The 19,296-nt window shown below is 39.3% G+C and overlaps 1 protein-coding gene across 4 annotated transcripts in view; it reads left to right on the top strand.

Annotated features, from left to right (window-relative positions):
- COL24A1 (collagen type XXIV alpha 1 chain) overlaps window positions 1–19,296 on the top strand; it is a 147,537-nt gene that overhangs the window by 102,742 nt on the left and 25,499 nt on the right. For all 4 annotated transcript variants that reach the window (XR_005106781.1, XM_037404530.1, XM_037404531.1 and 1 more), the window contains exons 29-45: window positions 2,283–2,336; window positions 2,647–2,691; window positions 2,811–2,855; window positions 4,087–4,140; window positions 6,110–6,163; window positions 7,166–7,219; window positions 7,443–7,496; window positions 8,802–8,855; window positions 9,445–9,552; window positions 12,555–12,608; window positions 13,079–13,186; window positions 14,261–14,314; window positions 15,096–15,149; window positions 16,130–16,186; window positions 17,931–17,984; window positions 19,038–19,091; window positions 19,198–19,251. Coding sequence is in view for 3 of the 4 variants with exons in the window: in XM_037404530.1 (XP_037260427.1) it covers window positions 2,283–2,336; window positions 2,647–2,691; window positions 2,811–2,855; window positions 4,087–4,140; window positions 6,110–6,163; window positions 7,166–7,219; window positions 7,443–7,496; window positions 8,802–8,855; window positions 9,445–9,552; window positions 12,555–12,608; window positions 13,079–13,186; window positions 14,261–14,314; window positions 15,096–15,149; window positions 16,130–16,186; window positions 17,931–17,984; window positions 19,038–19,091; window positions 19,198–19,251 (1,011 nt within the window). In the remaining variant the exon portion in view is untranslated. The remainder of the gene's footprint in view (window positions 1–2,282; window positions 2,337–2,646; window positions 2,692–2,810; window positions 2,856–4,086; window positions 4,141–6,109; window positions 6,164–7,165; window positions 7,220–7,442; window positions 7,497–8,801; window positions 8,856–9,444; window positions 9,553–12,554; window positions 12,609–13,078; window positions 13,187–14,260; window positions 14,315–15,095; window positions 15,150–16,129; window positions 16,187–17,930; window positions 17,985–19,037; window positions 19,092–19,197; window positions 19,252–19,296) is intronic.

Below are 19,296 nucleotides of genomic sequence, written 5' to 3'. Positions count from 1 at the left end.
TCCTGCAATTGCTCTGCTTAGCACTTTCAGTTTCGCCCTTCCTGCCTTGCCCTAGGTGATTCCTCTGCAGCTCTTCCATCAGCTTCTCTCCCCTTCTACCCCCCAGCATAATGACCTGTCCTCACTCCATCTCAAGAGTTTCCTCCTGTCCTTTCTACTCCCATTCTTTAAGACATTTCACCTGAAAGGAATATCAGATCATGGGATTTTAAGCCTGCTTAGTCTGCCTTGAATTTTCATCATGATCCATTTTGTGTGCGTTACAGATAGCAGTTACAGAAAAAGTGCAGAGCAGTAACTCGGCATTAATTTGGTCAAGATGTTTAGCTTTCTTTTAAATTATACTATATAATAATTTAATAATTGCACTTACACAGTTACATAATCTTAACATGAGGCCCAGCTTTCTTGTTCTTATAAAGGCCTCCATCACCCTTCAAAACACCACTGGTGTTTTGGTTCTCATCTCTGAGTGCATTGAAGTCACCAGCAGTTTTTCCCACAGACTTCAGTATCTTTTGGTTTGGGATCTCTCTCACTGAGAGCTGTGCAGCGACCCAGAGTGTTGTTTGCTGTAGCCTTTTTTTTCCTCTAGCTTAAAAAAATGCCTGTAAATACTCATTTCTGGCTTAGACCAAAACAAGGTGGCCAGGCTAACTCAAAGATAGCCTTAGAAAAGCTGTGTCCCAAGCTACCGAGATATCAAAAGTATTCAGACAGCTTTCCCTGCCTGTTCATTTTCCTTTTCCTATGGTTTCTGTGTTCTCTCATGTTGGCCAGAACCATCAATGCTGAAATGCTGACAGATAAGCTTCTTGTGGGATATTTCTGGCTCTGCCAGAGGTCATAATTCTGTATCACCTCACAGGAACAGCCTTTTCTTGAGAGATTTCTGTTTCAGGAGGAAAGCCTAAATTATTCTGGATACACATTGTTCTTGAGTTATCAGTCAGACATTTTCTCTGTAGCTCCAGAGAGAAGCAGGTGGGTGCTCACCATCTGTTCTGACAGAGGTTTTGATGTGCATCAGTAAATCCAAGTCAGAATGAACAGAATTCTGCTGTTTTGTCTCAAAAAAATACAGGTGGGACATGGAAGTCACAGACATTTTTGAGGAGAAAGTAATCTAAATAAAATCAGATGTGCTTCCAACAAAGTCATTTTACAAGCCCCTATTCTTGCCTGTTAGAACAGTATTAAAACTCTCTGGAAATCAGTCATGAGTTCATGCCCTGCACTATAGACCATGACCCAAGATGTAAGGTTCTCTACAACTCAGAAATGCACTCTGAAAATGCAGACTGTTTTCCTCGAGGCACTGCCATAGCAGTGTACTAGTTCCCTCTGATGCCAGCCCAGGCATCATGCCAGATGCCACCAGGAAAACTGTTGTGTCTCATCCTCCTCCCACTGTACATTGCTGTAAATAGCCTGACTCTGATACTTATCTAGCTCTTGGTTTAAAGTGGTTATTGGTTTTAGGTTGTTATTAACTGGTTTTAATCTTGTTTTCCATACCCAAACAGTCATGGAGTTTAGAATTATGGAAATAACCTCCTAAGTCAGCATGGATAAAATATTTTCCATTTTGCTTGTGATCAATTTGAAGGATTTTTCTTTTGCTTGTAAACTAATGGATTTAGATTTCCAATCTTAAGTAATCATTTCTGAATGTTTTGGCAATAAATCTTTGCTATATTGTAATACGGCAATATAACAGGTTATCTTTGTTCATCTGTTGGTTGTAAAAAGTCCATTTCAAGAGACGTTTTAGTCTTAACAATAGAGTGGTTTGCTATGCAAGATTATACATTGCTTTTAATCTTGCTTCAAATTGGTTTACTAATGGAAGAACTTTATCTGCCTGTTTTAGAGTCTTACTAGCAAGCTGGATTTTTGCATATGGAACTTATACTCAAAAGCAAGCACTCCGTATAACCAATGCTCACCTAAATTCTTCTAAATAGTTGTCTGTTGCATGAATACAAAGTGAATGGAAAAGAAAGCAGAAAATATCAGCCTGCAAGCTGGCTTCAACAGAGACCCTGAACACTTTGTTTACATATTTTTCAAAAACAATCTTTCTTCTTAAATTCATATTTCAGCAAACCAGAAACCTGTTTCATTCTTTGAAGCTTTATTTCACGCTTAACATATAATCAAAACTGGGTTTTGTGCTAACAAAGCATGTTTCCGCTGTCCCAAAGCTTATGTTGTATCTCTCTGAAGATAACCAAACATAATGCATAATTAATATTCCAAATCACTTGTTCGATATTCAGGGGCCAAGAGGTCTGGATGGTCCTCCAGGAGAACTGGGACCACAAGGCATTAAGGTGAGTGCTTGCATTGCTCAGTACTACACAAAACGTTGAGCTAGAAAATAACGGGGGGTGGGGGGTGGGGGCAATGACAACACAACAAAAAACCCAGCATGTCAGAATGTCAGAAGCCATAAAATTCTGTTTAATCCGGGAGGAGATGTGTAAATTTCTGCCTTCTTCAGATAGTTCCTTATTATGGTGTAAGCCCATCTAAGCCTGAATCTGCACTTTCTGCAGTTACCCAGCATTTAACTGACAGCAACTGTATGCAGTTTATCTAGCCAATGCACATAGAATTCACACATTGTTGGTTATTTATCAGGGAGAAAGAGGTGATCCAGGAAAGAAAGGAGTTCCTGGGCTCATTGTAAGTATTGGAGGAGCCAATCCTTGTAGTAAGCCTCAACATGGTTACTACTAATTTCTGAATGGTGTTTGGAAATGATCTGAAGCCATCATTGTCTTTCAATATTTCTCTTTGACCAGGGTAAAGCTGGAAATCCAGGAGAAAGAGGAGATCAGGGTGCACTTGTGAGTATGAAATTCTGTAGTATTTCTAATAAAAAAAATATCCACAAAATATCATGCTTTGACAGTGCAGTTTGCATTTATTCATACAAAGAATTAGGGGCAGAAGTGAAAGTAAGCATGAATGTGGTCTAGTCTGCTACAAGATCAGTGTTTTCCAGGGTGATGATCCACAGAATACAATATGAGAGCAAACTGCAGCAGAAGAGATGGCCATTGTAGTTAGTAATGGGATCCTAGAAGTTGCTTTGCGGTTTTTTGTTGTTTTATTGTAGTTTTAAGGGAGAAAGTCATTGTGGCATAGAAAAATAATTCTTTGATAGATTTTAGAGTAGATGTGTATTATCAATGTTGAGATAAACATAGAAGAACCTGTAAAGTGTGTATCACATGGATAGGAGGAAATTCCTCGGTTTAGGGTAGAATTCAACAGAAATATAACATGTTCTTTTGGAGGCTTTTTTTTACAAAGGTTTCAAGTCAGTCCAAATTGTGTTGGATTTTCATTATGGAAGGAAGCAGAAGAGCAGAAAAAAAGCAGTAATGATGGTGATTTTGTGCTGAAATTGAGGCTCAGAATGTTGGTTGTCACTGTACTTGTCTTGCCTCTTCTGCTCAGATTTAGGAGCTTGTTGCCTCTCACCTTTGACACAATGGGTTTTCATTTCCTCTTCATTTGCTGGGACTTTGATGTATTCATATATACAGAAATGAATGAAGCAAAACCTCATTAGGTTGAAATGATGGGGATTAGTAAATTTATTGCAAAGTACAAGATACTGCTCTATTACTCCTACAGCTACAGTTTCTAGAAAAGAGTATGAGACAGATATGCTGTGAGCCAGGTTGAGCAGAAGGAGGAGTGGGCTGTGAACCTTACTGATCCTCTCAGATACAGTTTGTAGGTCAGGACATCTGTAACATTGCGTTCAGGTCCAGTTTGTGTGCACAGGCAGCACACGGGTCTGAGGAGGATGAAGAGGACCTAGTAAATGGTGGGTCAGCTAAGACCCATCCCTATATAATAGAAACCAAGGAAGGATTTATTCAGGACACCCTCACCTGCCACAGGAGCTGGTGATGTTGCAATGTCTGTCAACCAGAAGAAAAGGCTGCACATATTTCATGGGTGTTTCTGAGTAAGTTATTGAGTGAGCAGAAATAAGAGAGGAAGTGGCTTTTCACAGAATATGAAACAGCTTGTTTCCAATGATTTTTTATTTTAATCTTCCAGGGTTTGCTTGGACCTCCTGGAACCACAGGAGACAGGGGACCAATGGGAGAGCCAGTAAGTCAATCCTTATGCCAGCTTAATTTTTTTTTCCACGTATTATACTGAATTCCCTGGTAACTCAAGCTCTGTTTTACCAAGATTCAGTGTTGCCAGCTGTGGTTAGGTAGGAATTGTGGGGTAAAGGTTCTAAAGCTTCAGGGCTAGAGTCTACTTCCTTGCTCAGCATAACTTGTTCATAAGGAGACCTGTTAAATCATGTTGGGAAGCACTGTAGTAAGGGTTGCGCAACATAAGAGACCATGACAGAATCTGGACCACAATTTTTTGTGGCATTGTGCTGCATTGAGGTAGACATCTACATTATGGATTATGTAAATGTATGTGCTAATACAGATATTAGTGGTATTTTTTTCAGGCAGATTTTAGGGTAGTTATTCAGGAACTCAGGGACCACATCTATTTGGCAGGTTAAAATTTGAACAAAAAAGAGGCTGTTATAGTAAACCTCAGACATTCCTCTGCTGGATGGATTCTTTTGATTGTTATTATTTCAAAGCCACGCTCACTTTTGTGTAGCTAATATTGTAACAAAAGATTACGGAGAATCTGCAGCAAATATATGGAAAGTGCTGCAAGATGTAGCCATGACAAGAATAGTATTGCATCACCATCTCTGGAGGTAAATCAGGTTATATAAATACAGTGAAAGAGTGTGTGCTGTCCCAGGGGCCCTTGGGACAAGGCTGCCATTTTATAGTGCAAAAATCTAAAGTCTCAGGGGAAAGATACATTACCAATCCAGCAGACTTAGCTTCATGTTAATATTATGAAGAAATACTTGCCTCATGAATCAAATTTATATGCTGTGCCTTATATGCTGTGCCTAGCGGAATGCCGTGGAGTTGCTGCAAATGAAAACCAATGAACTTAGTTTAGGACCAAGTGACTTCTCAAATGGAAATTAACTGCAGTTTCAGTTGTTCACACTTAAATGAAGCTAGGGTAAAATATATGCATCTGCTGAAATCTTCTCAGTAATAGGCAGTTTATATTGTTGTTACAAGAGAAGGGAAGAATATACTTGCATTATCACTGCCAAGTTATCAGGAGGAGCAAAACCATATGCAGTTTGTGAGAGGAAGTAAACCAAAAAAAGAGTAAACATTTGCTTAAAGGCTTCTATCCTAAATATAGGTAGCAGTATCTTTCTTTTACGTGAAAATAATAAATCAACAAAATATTTTGAAATTAGAATGTACTTAAACACAGATGAGTCCCAAAGGGGTAAATGGATATGAACTTTCTGAAAGTTCAAAGATTGCATACATCCAGAGGGTTGATTTGTCTTGACATACATTCATAGTGGCTACGGAATCAGCTGTAAACTGTTACAGGCAACCTCTATCCCTCAGCTCACAAACCCCGCTCCGTGAGTGGGATGGACAATCTAACACGCACAGAGAATTTGAGCATGCTGCTTTAGAAACAATCCCATTGTGTTACTGCAATACATTTATGTATATGGTAGGGCTTATAAGAAAATGCTTGTAGTATACTTAGTAATATTACCAAAAAGGCTCCAGCCTTTAGTCCATTACACCTCAGTGACTGTCCTGTATTAACATTGCTAAATCCACGGTGAAGCACACAGTAGTTGTTTTCAGTTAATTCCATACCAGACTGTAGGCTTTTCCACAAAGAAAACCAGACAGTCTAACAAACCTTAATTAAACAAAGTCTCAGTTAATCAAGAGGAGAGCTTAGCTCAGATAATAATTTACTTTTGGTCTAAGATAAAAGACATCTGTGCTGTTATTTGAAATCTGTTATTTCAGTGCGTCAAGACTGGCAATGGGGTCTTACGCCATCATGGTACTTATAAACAGCATTGGATTCAGGAGGAAAGACAATGAAATATACTTCTTTATGCCAGTTGAAGAGTTCTGAAGAGACAAAGTCAAGACTATAGAATGTAATTTAATGTTAATTGAATGATGCATCCAACATTTTTTTTTAATGCCAGGGTTCAAGAGGACAACCAGGGGATGCTGGCCCTGTTGGAGAAATGGGTTTTGAGGTGAGCTGTTAATCATTTATGTAGTAATTACAAACACTCAAGCAACTGAGTAAGCCTGGAAATGTGTTTGGAAAGTACAATTTTTTATTACCTGCAGCTGACTTAAATACCATGAGCTGCTGAGAAACTCTTACTTAAAGCTGTTACAAGAAAAAAAGTCTAAAATGAGTAGCTTTTTCTGTTGTGAGTGCTGTCTTTGGGCATCTGCATCTAGAAGGTGAATGTTGAGCAACTGAATTTTTTTGTTTGTTTGTTTAGAAGCAGTGTTCTTGCAGTTAGATAGTAGGACGGCATTAATCATACATCCTTGCAAATGGTAGTTGAAGAAAAGCAGCTGCAGGCAGTCTTCTTGCTAACTTGCTTCTATTTTTTGCTTTGTTTTTAATATTTCTTTGAAAGAAATATGATAGAATGTATTAGCCACATCTGTAGTGAAGTAGATGAGGGATGAGCTCTCTTAGAACAGAAGGGATTTGGCTTATTCAAAGGAACATGCTTCCTCAGTCACCCAAAATCCAGTCTTCTGACTGACTATTAAAAAAGGGTTTAAATGTAAACTTTACAAGAAGCGATCTGATACCATTAACTCTCTAAGGGCTGAAGACGCCAAAAAGGGCTTTGTTCTCCAAAGGCTCTATCTACTTGGCTCCAAGCCTAAACAGTGATGAAGTTGTCAGTCAGATTTACAAAAGATAGATGGTTGCTCAGCCTGCTAGTAATTTATGATGAAAGGTACAGGCTTAGTGGTACTGCTGAGTCTTCAATACATTCCTGACCCACAGTGCAATTTCTGAACTTCTCCTGTACCCTCCTTTCTTTTCTTCTGTTGGGCTCTAGTAAGAACAAAGAACTGTGTTGTATTAATTTGATTTTTCAGACGTGTGTCTTTCCCTGTGTCTCATGCCGGTTTTCTGCATCATTTTTTTTTTGATGCTGTATTATTTGGTGGTTGTAAAATTATTACTGGTGACTGTGTCTAACAGTAGGTCTTGTACCGTGCAGGGACCTCCTGGCCCTGAAGGAGAACCTGGTCTGCAGGGAGAGCCAGGCACAAAGGTAAATGTTAAAATTATTCTCTCTTGTGCTGTTTAAATTTTCAAATTTCCATAGAGGCAAATCAGAGTGATCTGATTCATTAGTCAAGTAGGTAGTGATACAGGAAATGAGACATTAAGAAATACTGTTATTGTCATGGTGACCACGTTATCTGTAAAGCCCGTCATTGTTAGGAATATTGTCCCTTAAAATCCAGGTATTTCTTTTTCTTGTGATATTCCAGGGAGACATTGGACCTGCTGGGAAGGCTGGAGAACCAGGTGACCAAGGTTTAAGGGTAAGCTATGGATCCAAAACTTCTTCCAAAAAGGAAAGTATGTTACAAATGTGTCAGAAATGCAGGCTTAGAAATCGTAATATATCAGAATTCAATAAGAAGCTATTTTCTGATACCTTAAAAAAACAATTTAATATTGTATCAAGTTAAAAAGAGTATTGATTATAACGTTGACATATTTGTAAGCGTCTCATGTGACAGACATGTGAATGAGTGGTTTGACCATGAAGGTAAATCCACAGTGTCCCCCAGCTGTTAAGATGACAGCACACAGTAATGCTGTGTATGGGTACACAGTCCAGGTGAGGTAAGGGGAGCATTATAGGCTCAGCAGAGCATGGTATCTCTCTGTACCACCATCTAAAGCAGCTGATTTGTTTCTGGTGTGGTGGATGGTTCATTTGGGCACTTGATTTTACTAAGTGTTTGTGCCACAGCTTATTCTTCCTGTGCATCTTACTCCCTTCATCTGACCCAAATAATTGCCTGTGTCTGAAAGCTGAAAAAACCTTTTAAAGTGCTAGAAACAGATTTTATCCAGGACACTTTTAAAAGAGCACAAACTATATCCTCTCAGACTTAAGTCTTACCATAGAATTCTCTTGTTCCATTAATTCCTTGCTGTCATCTTTTCCTCCTGCCCAAAATCTCCAGTGAGGTGCATTTCACAATTCTGCCTGTCCTTGAAGAGTAATTCCTGGTACTGGTCCACAGTGGGTGCTCTTGGTTTAACCATAGCACTATATCTGAAATACTGTGTTATTAGTATAGGGCAGCTCATACTTGCTCTTTTACTTTCTTCATGAAAAGTTGCAAGTTGCTGGTGTCTACCTGAGAAAGGCAAAGATTCTAAAATGCCATGGTGCCCCTGCTCTTGGTAAATGATGAGTTTTTTGTGGCCCTAAACTGAGTCACTGAACATAGCAATGTAGTAGTTATCCACATAAACATGGAAATTTCCAGACAGAATAGGTATATTTTTGTGGTTACTGTAATTACATGTTGTATATTCCAAAACCAAACAATCTCAGTGCCACTATCCAAATCTCTAGTGTTATGTGGACATAGCATTGCCTCATTTTTCTAATAATGATCATCTTTTATGTTTTCCTGTGTTTGAGATTCACAGGGCTCTGACCCTGTCACTGTAAATCGGTGAAAATGAAGATAGATAAACTATAACAGCAACATAAATGTTGTCCAAAAGATAAGCGTGTGTAAAACTAGTCTTGAGTTCTTCCAAGGCAATACTTGTATGTCAAGAAGTTTAGGCAATAACTGTTTCCAACTGTTCCTTTCTATAAGGGTGAACCAGGACCTCCAGGAGAAGACGGTGTTCAAGGAAAAGATGGCCCAAAGGTATGTTCAGGTTTTGTAGCAGATGTATAGCAGTCATATTAGCTTAAGGCCCCAAATCTCTTTTTCTTCTGTTTCACCAGGTCAAAAGAACCCAGTTGAGTGCACTTAATTTTAACACAGGAGACCATGTATGCTATAGTTTCCCTGTGCCTTTTAGGAACATATCTAGCCTGCAAGGTATGAATGGCTTGACAGAGAAATGCAAGCTGGAGAACTAAGTACAGCTTATTTCCATGGTGACATGCTGGAGAGAGTGAGCCCAAGGCTGCTCCACTCCCTGCATTGGGATTAACACTTGCCAGGGACTGCAGCAGGTGCCAGGACAAGGGCTATCACAGAGAACATCTTCAGGTAGCTGGTGATGAATGAGGCAAAATCTGTCCATAGGAGTGTATGGATGAGATAGAAGGGGCTTTACCCTACTTGGAGCCTGATCTGAATTAGACCGGTAAGATTCCCATCAGGTTTAGTCTACTTTTTGTCAAGCTTGAAGATTCAGAATTTACTTTTCTCAGGAATAATTAATTCTGCAGCAGCAGCTTGACTAAGCTTTTTGGGTTTCCCCCCCCCCCCCCCCACTTTATTTTAGGGAGACCCTGGAGACCAGGGACTTCTTGGAGAAGGTGGTGAAAAAGGAGAGATAGGGTTACCGGGAATTTCTGGACCCCCTGGTGAACCTGGCATAATGGGCATTCCTGTAAGTGTTTTTAGGTTTAAGTGGACCTTTTGTTCATTTGTTTTTTGTAATAAATCTTCTTTTATTTTGCTTGCTTCTTTATATTTTTTATTTTTTGATTTTCTATTGCAATTAGAGATGACCATCTTTAAATTAGCTTGCCTCTCTTTTCTATGTGGTTCAGCTTTTAGGGGTTGGTAGAGAGAGGAGACAAATGGTTTTCCTATCGTAAATCTGGAACCTCTTAGCAGATAGTAATTCCTCACCACGTGTCATCTAGACACTTACACCACACAACTTGGAGCCTCTCAGTTCAGATCTGTCCTCTCCAGACAACCTTCTGTCATTAGTCTCTATCCTTACCTTCATTTGGAGACTATGAGTAATCTCAAGGTATTAGATCATTCTTCAGATTTTAAAAACATCTAAAGAAATTGGCAAGATGCATATACTACCATAAATTGTGCTGTAAGATCTTCATTGTTTGGTATCACTTTCCCTACTCATGGCTTTGTTTACTGTCCCAGGGCTATCTAGTTTTTACTTTAAATGAAGAGTTCCTTGGGGCAAAAAAATGCCATTTTGAGCAGCTTGTAAATGATGAAGCATTAAACCTTAGAGCACACAAGATTTGGCTCCAGTTTAAGCTTTTATGCTAATGTTCTTACCACATATATGCTTAGTTGTCATTCCTTTTAATAAACCTTAACAACAAAAGGAAGGTCAAAAAATAACATTTCTAGAAAAAGTGATATCCTGAACATAGAAGTTTCTTTAGTTAAAAAATTATTGCAGCACAGATGTCAACAGCACAGGATTTCTTGAAGTGTGGGTGCGGATTATAGTGCCTTCTCTGGTGAGGAATACAAGGCAGGTCAAAAGCGACTTGAAACTACTATCACATGGTAGATATCAGACAATCCAGGTTATTCCTGCTGTTGATTCCTGATCAGTTGCATGGCCTGCCTTTCCTAACAGTGGTCTTTCTACACTGCTGTCAAGGTGTTGTAAAGACAATGTTATGGATGCTGTCCATGCCGTGCTGGAACTGATTCCAGAAATGAATCTACCATGCCGGGCAGCACTACTTTGGATGATAATTCTGTGCTGTGGTGTGATGTCTTGTCTTTTGGTGGGCCTTCCTGTTGTTACCCTGTCAATCACCCTATAATGAGACATATACTATAAAAAGTAAGGAGAGAGAAGAAAGAACAAACTTAATTATTCCATTTTGCTCTTAAAAGATATTTATTCTTTAACTAACATTTTGGTACCTCTACAAATGGGAGCAGCATTTGCCATAGGTAACTGAAACAAAAATTGCAGATGGAGAGAAATGGCATCAAGCATACACAGGTCAAATAGTGAACAAGCATTGGGATCCATAGTCAACGTTGTTAGATCAATTCACGTATTTGTTCTGTCATCACTCCTAGCAGCTAAAATCCAGCTATAAAATCTGTTTTGCTGAAGTTTTATGTGCAACTTCTTAATGCGAGCAAAGGTTCAAGAGCACAGTTTCCAAAGCAAGTATGTAGCCTCAAGTCAGACATCAGATTCCCTTACCAAAAATCATCATTTTCTCATTTCGAAGTCCTCTGGTTGCCTTGTCTGTAGCTCTTATGTGATGAAGGGGTCTGAGTAAACATTAGAGGGCCAGCTGCCAACGGCTGTGAGCACTGTCCCCTCTGTCCTATAAGCATCTGCATTACAATCTGCTGTCTTTAGTCTTAGGTTCTTCACAGTGAACTACTCTCTCAGTAAGGGGAAAAAATGCTCTTTTAATTGTCAGCACACTTAGTGTGCTACAGAACAATTTTTGTTTCTGGTACAGTACCACACTGACTTTTTTTTTTTTTTCTGTTTTGGATTGGCAGTTCTGGAGAAGCAGAGAAGTTTCATATATTGAAACTCTCATAAAACAGCTCAGCCCTGACATATCTACATTATATGTAATTATAGTTGTATACAGTAAACAATGTCAGCAGTGCTGCCGTGCCTCAGCGAGACAGGCAGGTCTGGCAATTCAGTGTTTGGGAGGATGTGGTTAGCAGCGAATTTTTTACTTTTCTGTTCCACACATTCCAAAGGCGTCTGCAGAGCTGCCTTCCTCCCCACTCATCCTCCCTGATGTCTGGGAGAGTTCACGTCACGGTTTTGGTTTGACCTTCTTCTAGGGTTGTGGACAGATCATAACATCCTGATCTAAACATGGAAATCAGTTTCTTATAATCAATTGTCTGAGGGTATTATTGGGGGTGAGACTACTGCTACATTTTCCTCAAACAAAACCTTACAAAACAACAAATAAGCTTCACAAATCAGTCTGTATTTACCCTGGCTTATCACAACAATGACTCAAAAAAACCCCAAGTATATTCCCCTGTATCCAAAGCTGAAGCTAAATTACCTCCTCTATCTCACAGAGCTTTTCAGCATATTGAAAATGATGAGCAGTGGACACATCCAGCCCTTTGGGACAGTCAGGTTTTGAAGTGACCTAGAGGGCAGCAGGGCCATAGCTCCATAGCACCCTTCATCTGCAGGCAGCACACCCAATTACACAGTCACCAAGAGGTGGGCAGCGAGAGGCGCCAGCACTTAAGGAATTAGGTCTGTGCTCTACAGCAAGTTGTGTCAGGGCCCCGCTCTTCACACTTGACAGCCCCAAGGTTTTCTTAGGTTTTTTTGTGTATTGTATTTCTTTAAATCCAGTGGTTGTCTTGAAGCAATGTTATTCCTAAAATAATATTTTCTATGTGAACAAGATTTATTGGGGTTTTTTCCTCCTATTTTCAGTACATTTTCACGATTGATAAGTGATCCCTGATGCTTGCTCACTTGTTTCTGCTGTAACTTGAAACAGTCCTACTAACTTGCTCACAGCCGCAGTTAATGAGATTTTTTCCTCCCACCTCTCTGCGTTACAAAAGCCTGCTTAGTTATCCAATTTGGAGCACAGTTTAAACATGTTTCCAAACTTTTCTCAATCATCTCTTTTTCTCTCTCTAACAAATGTACAGGGCCCTGAAGGAACACCAGGAAATCCAGGTCAGAGGGGCCGTTTAGGAAAGAAGGTAGTGTTTTTCACCTTCCCCAAATCCCTTCCTTTTATCTGAAACTTGAATTTACATTACAAAATAATTCCATTGAACCAAGTCTATCCCTTTTTTACGTCATGCTTCAAGCCGTTTTTTTATACTAGCCATAGCAATTAGAATTGTCATCATTCTGCAATCGGTAATATTCAGAACCTTAGAAAATTTAAGTTTGTGTTTAAATTTAAATGTGATTTTGCAACTAAGAACAGTTTCTACTGTTAACAAAAAATGTTAAGCTTTGGTTAAGCCAAAACAAAACAAAATAGAAAGGCTTTAGCAGAGGAGAGTTTTTACTTGAGTTCTAGGTTCAGACATTATAAGAACTACAGTAGTGGCGTATGTAAATGTAATATTATTAAACAATGCTGTTACTTCCATTAAGCATAAACTGCATTATGAAACTTAGTATCAATCTCTTATTATTTTTAATACAATAACACCAACAGGGGGAAAAGGGGCAGCTTGGCCCTCCTGGAGAAATTGGACCTGCTGGTGACTCTGGCCAACCTGGAGAAATTGGTCCCAAAGGTGCAAGAGGAACTCGAGGTCCCTTGGTTCGTACAAAACATGCTTATTATTTAAGGACACATGTATTTCTGGTTTAGCAGAATTCTATCTCTCCATGGGAAGAGGCAAGTTACAGCTATAGCACATATAAATATCTTTTGAGGTAGCTGGAGATGCAGGCAGTGTCCTTCCCAGCCCGTGCATCCCAATGCGTGCCTTGGTCTTTCAGCATCAGGATGAGACCTGTGCACCTGGCACCAGACAGAAACCTGGGCCATGGACCTGGAAGGAGTCATCTCATGCTCTGGTCAGGCTCCTGATTAGACAACCAGAGGAGCAGGATGGCAGGGCATGCCGTGGAATACTCATGCCCCATAGTCCACATATAACCTCACTGCTGTGGCTGTTCCTTAAAGCTTTCCCATTCCAAGAACAGAAATCATGGGGTTTACTGTTACATAAAATAAGCCTTAGCCATTGTTGAAACAAAGCTTTTCAGATGGGGGCTGCTACTCCTACTAGATGGGAACCTGATCCAAAGTTAACTGAATGAAGTGTATAGCCATTAACTTGGAGCTCCTTTCATCATACACTCCCCAGGCTTGCCTCACACTGTGTGACAGATGCACAGGCACACGCAGCCTCCACACTAGTGAGGCAACGTCCCATCTCACTGCTCCAGGGCCCGATCCTGTGGCCACTGAATGTAGCATGTGCTCCTGAACACATGAAGTACAGAAGTAAAGTAGTTACCTAACGGCCGATAATTTCAAGAGAAGGGCTCAACTTCCTAAGGAAGGGATCACCCTCAGCTTTTCTTGGCATACTTGGCATTTATAAACAGAGTTTCTCTGCACCTCTGAAAGCTCAGATCCTTTTGATCTTAATTATGCGCAAGGATTATAAGGTTAGGACTGAAAATGTCAACCATTTTTCCACAGAACAGGGAAAAGCCCAGTATTCTGTACCAAATGAAGTTGGACCTAACAAGGAAGTTGTCTGTGGTGCTCAAATCTCAGTATTTGAATTTTTTTTTCAAATGATAACTTAATAAAGTAGGCATTGTTATAACATTTTAGAAGGGAGATCATTTTTCTATCACTGATTCTTGCATTTGACAGGGACACCTAGGAGGAATGGGACCTGAAGGAGAATCAGGAATTCCAGGTTATGGGGTGAGTTTTTTACTGAATTCATGTACACACACATCCCTAAGTAAGTCTGTGGTACTCTAAATCACTATAAATGTCATGGGGATCTGTATCTAGAATGCACAAATGTTGTTAGGAGTGTCAGATAATCACATATGTTTATATGACACGTAATTGCTTATTCAGAAATGTTAACCTTGAGCAATGATGACTGTTTTTGGTGAGTTCACTAGCAGTCATTTTTTATCACAGGTATAAAAACCTTGTTTGTCCAATGTATCTCACCCCTTGTGAATCAAGTTCCTATAAAACCACTATAGCTATTCATTTTAAAGAGAGTTCAGCAAACATCACCACCTCTGCTTACTGTCTGGCCAGGCAGTTTCCTTTTCAGTAACAGAAACTGATTGAATGAGGTTATTGAATGAAGGACACAAAGATGCTGTGGCTTTCACTGAAAAATAATTAGGATCATCATCACAGATGGATTGAGTCCTGCTCTTAGAGACCAGACTGCTATGTCTTTTTTCTGAACAGAAACTTCCATCAGTGGCCCTAACCCTGAAGCAGGAACCAGCTCGGCTCCCCTCACCTGCATCAAGCCGTGCACAGAGCTTTTCCTGCACACAATACCTTTTCTGCCCAGGCCCATTAATTTTGTGCCACATCACCATTTAGCATTATTAGCAAGCAGCAAAAAAATAAGAGTAATAAGCAGCTAAAAGAAATTTTTGAATTAATTATATCTTTAGTTTATTTCTTTAGTTAGTTTTAGAACTAATTCATGTTTTGTTTGCTTCTTTAGGGTCATCAGGGTCCTCCAGGGCCCCCAGGGCCCCCAGGACCTAAAGGAGAAAAGGTATGAAGATGGATTTTGTACTGTCTTACAGTCTGAGTAATTATAAAAGAAGGAAATGTTACTATGCCCACTGTTTTCCACAGCATGCAGCAAAAGCCACACAATATCTATTAGTATTTTGAAAGCATATGAGAAGAAATGCAAAACTGGGGAAATGGGTCATTCAGAGGCAGAGTTCCAAATTACACAGTTGAAATGTTTCAGGTTTTAAAACACAAACTACTCATTGTAAGAAACACATTCTACTGTATCAGGTAGCCACTGTCCTTAGTGAGCACCACTGACAGAAATAATCAGTGTGGAACCACCTAAGTATTTACTTCGCTTTAGGCCTGTGAGTACACCCACAGATTTTGCTCAAAGTGCAACTAAGGTGGACAAAAGTCTGTGCTTAATATAAAATATTAGGGGCAGGATGTTGCCTTAGTGCTGCTCTTTTAGTGTCAAATTCACTGTTGTTCTTTCAAGCCTCAAATCCTGCAGATTTGTATGCTGACTGAAGTCTGCATGGCCCCAAGGGTTCCCTTCATGAAGATTAGTTTGGAGTTGCACCTGACAGAGAAAAACATTCTTATATTAGGGCCAGTTTTGCAATGAATACTAATAGAATAGGCAATTAGTGGTTGTTATAAATAGGTTCTGATATAATTTTCAGAAACAGTAACTGAAAACTAAATTGTTGGGAGCTAGGTGTCTAGCTTGCTTGGTCACTTCTGAAAAGCACTTTGATGCATTTTAGAGACACTTATTCGTATTTAAAATGTGAGCTTCTGTGCATTAAATATTGGTAAATATCATCTGGAATAGATAACTTCTTGTCTATTAGTTTGGATGGCAGTTGTTTCACATGTAAAATGGAGTAGCATATCATATTCACTTTTAGCTTCTCTCTGGGGGTTTATCATCATTTGAACATGTGTGCATTGTAGATGAGGTTGAATTTCCAAGTTAGTATTTTTTAATATTTGTCTTTGGTTTAGGGTTACCCAGGCGAAGACAACACAATCCTTGGACCACCTGGGCCCATAGGTGAACCAGTAGGTCTTTCTTTCTCAAAAAAATTATATTATTAGTGCCTCTCAAGACAAGAGGCAATGCAGGTTCTTTCTGAAACTTTATATCACTGTCTCAGGAGTTGGTACTCCCTTGTACAAAAATGTAGAATGATGGTCCTTTAATTGGTAATCCCTCTCTGAAAAATGCAGTCATGTGCTCTTTCCTGCTTAAGCATATGTGCCCTGTGTTTAACTACACTAATGCCATTAGTTTAGACCAGCACATTTTGTAACAGAATTTTATGGTTTCTGTTTATCCTGAATTATACCTAATTGCTTTACTAACCAGAAATATGTTTTGACTTATTTCATTATCACTGCAAAGCTAATTTAACTGATTTAGAGAGTGCTGTATTTTGTAACCATTCTTTTACTGAATTCATATGTGGGGTCTCTCTCTGCAGCAATTATGAACATGTCAAAAAAACCCCAACCAACCAACCCATCCCAAAATCTTATTAAAAGCATTTGATTGTGCCGGAAGTAATACTTGTACATCCTACTTCTCTTCAGATTAACCTTAATATTTATACCTCACCTCCTCAAAAAGCAGGACTATAAGACCCAGATGTAACTGAAGACAGAGTCTGGAATAGGTTCTTAACTTAATTATGGTAATGCATGAGAGAAGAGACTCCAGCCAATTTTGTTGTAGCTAAACTGACTCTGTAATGCTGACTGCTCAAACATTGCGAGCAGGGCCTTTCTACCTTGTGAACTGCCTCTAGGAAACGTGCCATGAGGCTGCTGAAACCTTGAAGAGTATACAAGCAGTTGCATAGTAGTATCTGTGGGTGGCTAACTTATTCACTTGTGAACTGTAAAGATACACTGCAGTGAGTGGTGCCTGGCCAATTTTTCATTATGTGCCTTTACTTTAGACAGGTGGGAAAAAGACAGTCCCTTGTTATTTCATCTAATGGTCAGATGGATGTCTTTTAGAAAGTCTTGGCCATTCTTATTTCAATGGGCATGTTTCCCTATCCCATCACTTTGCCTTTGACTGAGATTTGGTCCATTTGCTACAATGAGAGTTAAAATTCTGGGGAAAAATCTCATTTCTTGTGGGACTGCAGTAAGGGTCTTTCCCTAAAGTAGAGCTAGTGAGGTATCTGAATGCATCAGAAAGAACCACATGACTCAGAAAAATTACGCTATTCCCTCTGCTCCTGTGCAGTTCTTATATGTGTGAAGCATGCTGAGGGACTGAAATTGCCTTTTTATTAGGACAACTTCAAAATGAGAGCAGATTCTAAATACAGCTAGTTGTTTCAGAAAAGAACTCAATTTTCATGAATTGTCTTAGAGAAACCATAAGAGGGTTTTCTTGAATGTCTTGAAAACAAGTCTCTTCATTTATTCGTGGAGATTTTTAATCAAATATCATATATATATATATATATATGGGTATAAACCTGGAGAAGTTCTACTGAGGTCACTACTTCTGTTTCATTTATGCCCATATAAGGTCTATCTTTAAGCTTCTAGTATTCAGTTACAAAATACAAAATATTTTAGACAGCAGCTACTGTCTGAGTGCAATGCATTTTGCTTAGAAAAACAATTTTTTTTATTCCTTTAGACAAGCTAACTTTAATAATTGTAATCCTCAGTTCCACCTCATTGGTTAATCTGTTTTGAGAGAAATCCCAGCTTTCTTTTTGTACTTCACTGCAGTATTATTTCAGATCAACTATTTTATTTTGTTCTTTGGTTTTCTTTCTAGGGTCCTAGTGGTGAACGTGGAGATAGAGGAGAACCTGGTGATGAGGGCTACAAGGTAATACCTCTTGCTTTTTAGTCTTTTTATTTGAACATGACATGCTATGCATATGTGTAGAGTAATGTAGCAGAAATATCTTCTCCCACGAGTGTGCAGAGATGCATTGGCTGGTGTCTCACTGCACTGATGAACTCTTAGAACACATTGGAGGACCTTTCATATTAGGAGTTGAGGGAGCTGGGACTCAGCTGGAGAAAAGGCTTCGGAGATCTTGATGTGTATAAGTACCTAATGGGAGGGAACGAAGATGAAGGAGCTAAACTCATCTCAGTAGTGTCCAGTGACAGGACAAGAGGCAAAGGGCACAAAATGAAACACATTAAATTCCTTTTGAACAGAAGAAAATGCTTTTTTACTGTGAGGATGACTGAGCATCAGAACAAGCTGCCCAGAGAGGCTAGGGAGTCTCCATCCTCAGAAATACTCAAAACCTGGCTGGACATGGTCCAGGACAACCTTTTCTACCTGGAACTGCTTGAGAAGGGGAGGCTGCACTTGGTGATCCCAAGAGGTCCTTTCAACCTCAACAATTCTGTGATTGTGTAATGCTGAATTACTTAACATTTTTCTCTGAAATTTAAGCATGAGTGTTTTTGTAAATCTGATCCTAATAATTATTCATTAATTGTATTCAGTCTTTCAGCTGTAAGCAATGTACAAATTGGCTGGAAACTCATTCTTATCAGTGATGCAGTTTGTTTACTGAAATACAAAAGAGACGGTCCTTGACACGGAATATCCTGTTTAAGTTACACAGATAATACAAATAGACATAGTAATAAATCAGTGAACTGAATATGACCTATGCTTACAGTAGTGCAAAAATGTTTAAATATATAATTCCCACTTGCAGTTTTGAGAGAGAATTTAAAGAAAAGCTCCCTAATGTCTGATCTCAGGAGAGCTGAGTATACTTTATCTAGGTCACGTCAGTGAAGCTGGGGCCACCCAGCACCTCCCAAGATGGGCTTTACAAGGAAATGTGTATCTCACGGAGTGTAAGATCCTGAAATACTTGTCTTGTGATACGCTGTATTTTCTGCTTCCCAGGGTCACATAGGTCTTCCAGGGCTTAGAGGACCTGTTGGACAACAGGGGGCTCCAGTAAGTGTTTCAAACAACTGAGATTTCTCTATTGACTGTTGCAAATGTGTTTTCATCTGCATTCAAATGATTCTTTTCATTGATTTAATATATGTTCTTTCCAAAGGGAGAGCCAGGTGAATTGGGAGAGCAAGGACCAAAAGGAGAAAGAGGTTCGGAAGTAAGTAGAAAAAAGTAAAACAAAACTGCACTTAATTGGAATTTG

This window comes from Falco rusticolus, chromosome 11 (assembly GCF_015220075.1).
Source record: "Falco rusticolus isolate bFalRus1 chromosome 11, bFalRus1.pri, whole genome shotgun sequence".
NCBI lineage: Eukaryota > Metazoa > Chordata > Aves > Falconiformes > Falconidae > Falco > Falco rusticolus.
This window is presented reverse-complemented; position numbering and strand designations above follow the sequence as displayed.